Source organism: Gnatocerus cornutus, chromosome 6 (assembly GCF_029298725.1).
Source record: "Gnatocerus cornutus isolate USDA-ARS CGAHR chromosome 6, icGnaCorn1.1, whole genome shotgun sequence".
In the NCBI taxonomy this organism is placed as follows: domain Eukaryota; kingdom Metazoa; phylum Arthropoda; class Insecta; order Coleoptera; family Tenebrionidae; genus Gnatocerus; species Gnatocerus cornutus.
In genome coordinates this window covers 9,393,614-9,400,002 of record NC_142238.1, presented here as the reverse complement: position 1 = coordinate 9,400,002, position 6,389 = coordinate 9,393,614, and the positions used below count along the sequence as shown (strand labels likewise).

The 6,389-nt window shown below is 41.6% G+C and overlaps 1 protein-coding gene across 1 annotated transcript; it reads left to right on the top strand.

Annotated features, from left to right (window-relative positions):
* The first annotated feature begins 687 nt into the window (after window positions 1-687).
* Window positions 688-5,065, top strand: Toll-7 (Toll-like receptor 7). Its single transcript, XM_088038741.1, has one exon. It carries the CDS (start codon window positions 899-901, stop codon window positions 4,832-4,834), a length of 3,936 nt encoding a protein of 1,311 aa, XP_087894867.1. The 5' UTR covers window positions 688-898; the 3' UTR covers window positions 4,835-5,065.
* The last annotated feature ends 1,324 nt before the right edge of the window (window positions 5,066-6,389 follow it).

Below are 6,389 nucleotides of genomic sequence, written 5' to 3'. Positions count from 1 at the left end.
ATATTTACAATTTACTGCTATTGTTATACGCAAATCTAAACATTTAAACATTCCGAAATAAATTATGTGAAAAGTTGAGATTATCTCAGGGTTTCCTGCTATTAAGTAAATGAAATGATCTGCTTTTTGTACCATGCAATAACGCAATAAAAATATTTTTACTTAAGGTAGAGGTATATCTTCCGTATTAATATTTATTCAGAAAACGGCTGCACGTTATTTTCTCAACAATCATCCCAGAATGCTTCCCAAGCCATTAGAAACCTGCACACCTAAACCTAAACGGCTGTTAATTCGTTCGGCTCAAATACCTGCTCCAAATTTATCTAATGACTATAATTGTTTGCCGGTTTTTGCCGCAAACGCTTAAATTCGAAACCAGACGAAATTATGTGTTTAAAATTATTAACTTCCAGATATGAAAATAATTCGTGGTTAAAAAAGATAATTACAGGACAATGGCCACCAATAAAAAAAAGAAGAGTGAATAGAAATGTTTTGTTACGTAAATAAATTATTAATTAATTGCTGTCGTTTTTTTGCGATAATTGCGGCTCCGGAATCTTGGGTTAATTCGAGGAATCATTTCTTGTCCGGAAAGTAGCGCCCTCACTTTGCCGGTAAAAGCTCCAACTAAGAAAGCGCTTGCGCCAGCGTAAAACTTGAACGTTTGTGTATATACTGCAGTAGCGCGCGGAAGAGCTTCAGTGTTATTTCGAATGCTTTCGAGGTAGGTTTACACGAACTACCCGTACGAATTTGAACTCTAGTGTTCGTGAACGTCCGTTGTAAACAGTGACTGTGATATGACCGTGTATTGATTGCACCCGCTTTTAAAACCCAGTGAGTTCGTCGAAACAGTGAAATGGTCAGGCTAAAATAATAAAAAAAAAACGCGATGTGGCCGCAGCTGGTGTTGAACTTGGTGATCTTCGCGATTTCCTCGCTCGCAACGCGCTTCGACGGCCCAGAAAGTTGTTCTTGGCTTCCGGACAACAACGACACATCTTCGTCAAAGTTTTCAGTGACGTGTAGAGTGCGGACTTTGGACGGCACCGGCGCCAACATCACCACGTTACCAGCGGAAATCACCTCCAAGTTACGGCTCTTCTGTAGTGAGGTGTTATTTTCCGAAAGCGCGCTTCCAACGCAAGGTTTGCAACGTCTGCACGAACTCGAAGACTTGCAAATTTCCAACTGCAAGATCCTCACCATCGAACCGAACTCTTTTGAGGGTCTGTACAATCTGAAGAGACTCGCCATCAACACGCACAATGCCGAGTGGAGTTCCAGCAAAACACTCGACATCAACGCTGACAGTTTGAACGGACTGAAAGAACTGCAAATTCTTGATTTGACGAACAACAACATCCGTGCTCTCGCTGATGGCACTTTTTGCTCCTTGGCCAATCTGCAAACGTTGAATCTGACAAGAAATCGAATCAAGAGTCCGGAGCGATTCGGATTTAATTTACCGGAATGCACCAACAGCGAAGTGCAGAACCTAGATTTGTCCTACAATGACTTGAGAACTTTAACCGAGAATTCCGGATTCTCGAGATTGCGACGACTTCAACATCTTGACCTGAAGAACAATAACATCAGCGAGATCTCTGGCGAAGCTCTCGCCGGTTTGGTATCTCTGAGAATACTGAATTTGGCAAATAATAGAATCGAAAGCCTTCCAGAGGGGTTGTTTGCCGGCTCGCGGGAACTTCGCGAAATCCATCTCCAAAACAATTCACTCTTTTCTTTGGCCAAAGGTTTGTTTCATCGTTTGGAACAACTGTTGATACTCGATTTGTCCGGAAATCAATTGACCAGCAATCACGTCGATGCAGGAACTTTCGCGGGTCTTATTCGACTCATCGTTCTGAATTTATCCCACAACGCTCTGACACGCATCGACAGCCGAACTTTCAAAGATTTGTATTTTCTCCAAATATTGGATTTAAGGAATAACTCGATCGGTTACATCGAAGACAACACTTTTATTCCTCTTTACAATTTACACACTTTGAATCTGGCTGAAAATCGGCTCAACACCGTCGGCCCATTGTTATTCAACGGTTTGTTCGTGCTCAGCAAACTCACTCTGAACAATAATTTGGTAGTAAGCATCGATTCAACGGCGTTCCGTAATTGTTCGGCTTTGAAAGAACTCGATCTCAGTTCGAACGCGTTGCAAGAAGTCCCAGACTCGCTGAAAGAACTTACGTTCTTGAAAACGCTGGATTTGGGTGAAAACCAAATTAGTGAGTTTCGCAACGGATCTTTCAAAAATTTGAACCAGCTGACGGGGTTAAGACTCATCGACAACAATATTGGAAACCTGACCCGCGGGATGTTGTGGGATTTACCCAGCTTACAAGTGCTTAATCTCGCCAAAAACAAAATTCAGAGTATCGAGAGAGGAACTTTCGAAAGAAACACGCAACTGGAAGCTATCCGGCTCGACGAGAATTTTTTAACGGACATTAACGGTGTGTTCGCGACTCTCGCGAGTTTGTTGTGGTTGAACTTGTCGGATAATCATCTAGTGTGGTTCGATTACGCGTTTATTCCTAGTAATCTCAAGTGGTTGGACATTCATCGTAATTTTATCGAGCACTTGGGTAATTATTATAAAATTCAGGACGAAATTCGTGTGAAAACTTTGGATGCTAGTCATAATCGTATTACCGAATTATCTCCCATGTCGATCCCAAACAGCGTGGAACTCGTCTTCATCAACAATAATTTTATCAAAACAGTGCAACCGAACACGTTTCTGGACAAAGCAAGTCTAGCCCGTGTAGACATGTACGCCAATGATTTAGTAAATCTGGACATGAATGCGCTGAGACTGTCGCCGGTGCCGCCGAACCGGTCTTTGCCCGAAATCTACCTGGGTGGCAACCCCTTTCACTGCGACTGCACCATGGAGTGGTTGCACCCGGTGAACAACATGTCGGCTTCCAGACAATATCCGCGGGTGATGGATCTCGACAACGTAATGTGCAAAATGACACATTCCCGAGGGATGTCGCACATGCCGTTGACAAGAGCGAAAACCAGCGACTTCTTGTGTACTTATGAGACACACTGTTTTGCTTTGTGTCATTGCTGTGACTTCGACGCTTGTGACTGCGAGATGACCTGTCCTAACAACTGCTCCTGCTATCACGACCAGACCTGGAACACCAACGTCGTCGATTGCTCAGGTCAAAACGCAGTAGAAATCCCGCATAGAATTCCAATGGATGCAACGGAAGTGTACCTCGATGGAAACGACTTCAAAGAACTACAAAATCACGTATTTATCGGTCGGAAAAATATGCGAGTGTTGTTTGTTAATAGTAGCGGAATCGCGACAATTCAAAATAGCACTTTCAACGGTTTACACATGTTGCAGAAGTTGCATCTCGAGGACAATAAAATTTATACGTTGCAAGGTTACGAATTCGAACATTTATCGAATCTGAAAGAACTGTATCTGCAAAATAATGTGATTTCTCATATCGGGAATAAAACTCTCGAGCCGCTGAAAAGTTTAGAAATTCTACGGTTGGACGGTAATAAATTAGTGGTGTTTCCGGCGTGGCAGTTGTCGTCGAACTCTCACTTGACCGAGATAAGTTTGGCCAACAACCGTTGGTCGTGTCGTTGCAAGTTCCTTCAGGAGTTCACCGCGTGGGTCGGCGATAACGCCCCCAAAGTCATCGACAGTGCCGCAATTCAGTGCTACAACGGCGAAGTGTCTCCTCCGCAACGCCGCGATCTGGACTTTAATAGCACCGCGTGTAGTGACTTTTACGCCGGAAGTTCCGTCATCGACTCCATGCTCGTTTCAGACTACTGGAAAATGGTCGTTGTGACTTTATGTATTGTTATTTTATTACTGTTGGGCGTCGTTCTTTGGTTTGTTTTCCGTGATCCGGTCCGCGTGTGGCTTTACTCGCGTTACGGCATCAGATTGTGTAGTTTTCGAGCAGCCGCCGCCAAGCAGTACGAGGACAGAGACAAACTTTACGACGGTTTCGTGTGCTATAGTCCCAAAGACGAAGAATGGGTCGTCCAAGCTTTAGCTGCCGAACTGGAATCCAGTTTCCAGCTTTGTTTACACTATCGAGATTTGCCTCACGCCGCCTACCTGCAACATGCCGCTCCCGCCGTCCTGGAGGCGGCAGAAGCTAGCTGTCGTGTCATTATCGTCCTTACACGCAATTTCCTGCAAACGGAATGGTCACGCTTCGAACTACGTCAAGCTTTGCACGAAGCCCTGAAAGGGCGCGTTTTTAAGCTGGTTATCCTAGAAGAAGGGCCGTTGCCTGAGGCCGAACTCGACCCAGAGCTGCGACCATACTTGAAGACTGGAAACAGAGTGAGATGGGGCGAGAAACGATTCTGGGAGAAACTGCGGTATGCGATGCCTTCCGGCGAACCGAGGGGGAAGATTAACGCCAATTATCGTCGCAACATCAACAACTACACCATCGACTCGAGGGTAGTAGCGAATGGAACCAACAGTCACACGTATCCCGAGAAGATCAAGACTCAAGGGCCACCTTCTCCCGGCATGCAGATGTTCCCGCCACCTGCATATTCAGCTGGTGGTCCACATGAAGTCGACGATGCGAACTACTCTTCGGCGACGACGGCCACTCCCTCACCTAGACCCATGCGGCGAGCGCAAGACCCCAGACCCATTTCTGACCATATTTATTCCAGTATCGATTCCGACTACAGCACTCTGGAACGTGGGGGGTCTGGCAGGAGAGGGCCTCCATGGAGACCCCACGTTATGTTGCAGACTGCAGGCGTCAACAACGGCGGCCAGGCCTATCTCGTGTGATAACTTAACTGACTGACTAGGTATACATTAAAGACTCGTACTGAACAATATTTAAGAATCATGACAAACTTTTGAGTCGAAAACGTGTAATTTTATTGTTTGTATTATTTTTGTACATTACCTGTAAATAGATAAATATTTATTTGTTTATTAATTTTTTTTGTATCATTTTGTGTATATTTTTTACGACTTGCAAAACGAATTATTATAATAAATACGATGTGAAACTGACCGGCTGTTTCAATGGATTTTCCCTCGATTTCAGCAAACGAATGAATGGGTGAGTGCTTATATGTTGTTGTCAGGGCCGAGTGTTATTGATCACCTGTTTAACAAACACTCAGTGTTCCACCAAAAGCACATTCGAAAACCGTATTTGTCTTCATTCTTCTGGATTTTTGACGATGATAAAAAATTATAAGACATAATTTCTCATTAGCCATGCAACAAGTAAGTATAATTTTCCACTTAATCAAGCTTATTTGTGACATCTTATTATTCATAAATACCTCATGATTTACAGTTGATATCTATTAATTTTGGGACTCATTTTTAATCGTCCGAATTAATAACTGGAAGCTTGAATAGTTATAACAGTACAAGCCCAAAACTACAAAACATTAAAAAATTGCTCCGATAAAGTTTAATGGAACCCATCTGCGTTGACAAAAAGTAATCTCAAAGAAAGTCTCGGCAACTTTGATGATACCACAATGTTTTAAAATTTGTTCAACGATCATTTTTAACAACGAGTTTATGTTTACAAATTTAGAATGTTGCTAATGCACGAATATGAAACTAACCAGATTGGTTAGCTTTATCATTTGATGTTGAAGTGGGTTGTCGTAAAAGCAAACTAGATATGTACTTGAACGGGATTATTAAATAAACGTTATTTCTGTATTGAACTGCTTAGTATCTATCCATATGATGCCATTAATTGTTGATTTTTACCCACTGAATATCGATTTATTTATCGTATAACTTTCAGTCCTTTTAATTCTAAATTCAGCAGTTTGCAAACTTCAACACTAACAAAATGAGTAAAAGTGATGAGTTTTTAAAATATAAGTTACTTCTTTATTAAATTCTTTAATCTGTATAAATTATTTATGTACCATTCAACAATTTGTATCCCAACTGCGACTTATTTAATTAACACCCGTTGATATTATTAGAAATTCTCGTCACAGCAGGTAAAAGTTATTTTATTGTGAAATGAGGATCCTATTTTTTTCTCAAATTGCTGTAAATAACGTTATCACATTTCCCTATTATTTGGTATGAAATGTCAGGAAAGATGAAACTTCCAAATATTTACATTATTGTTTGTTCCTGTTGTCATGGACTAGTTTTGTCTGACAGTTTTTTAATCTGCATATCAGGTTATAAATATCCAGATATCCGTTTCATTAAAACAATGTTTTTTCCAGTCATAATAAAATTCAAAAAATGTGATTTGAAATGGAAAGTAGAGGCTTGACCAGATGTTTTCATAAAAACTCTTATTTATGATATTTACGAAACAGGGAAAATATAACGTCGCTAGTTTTAC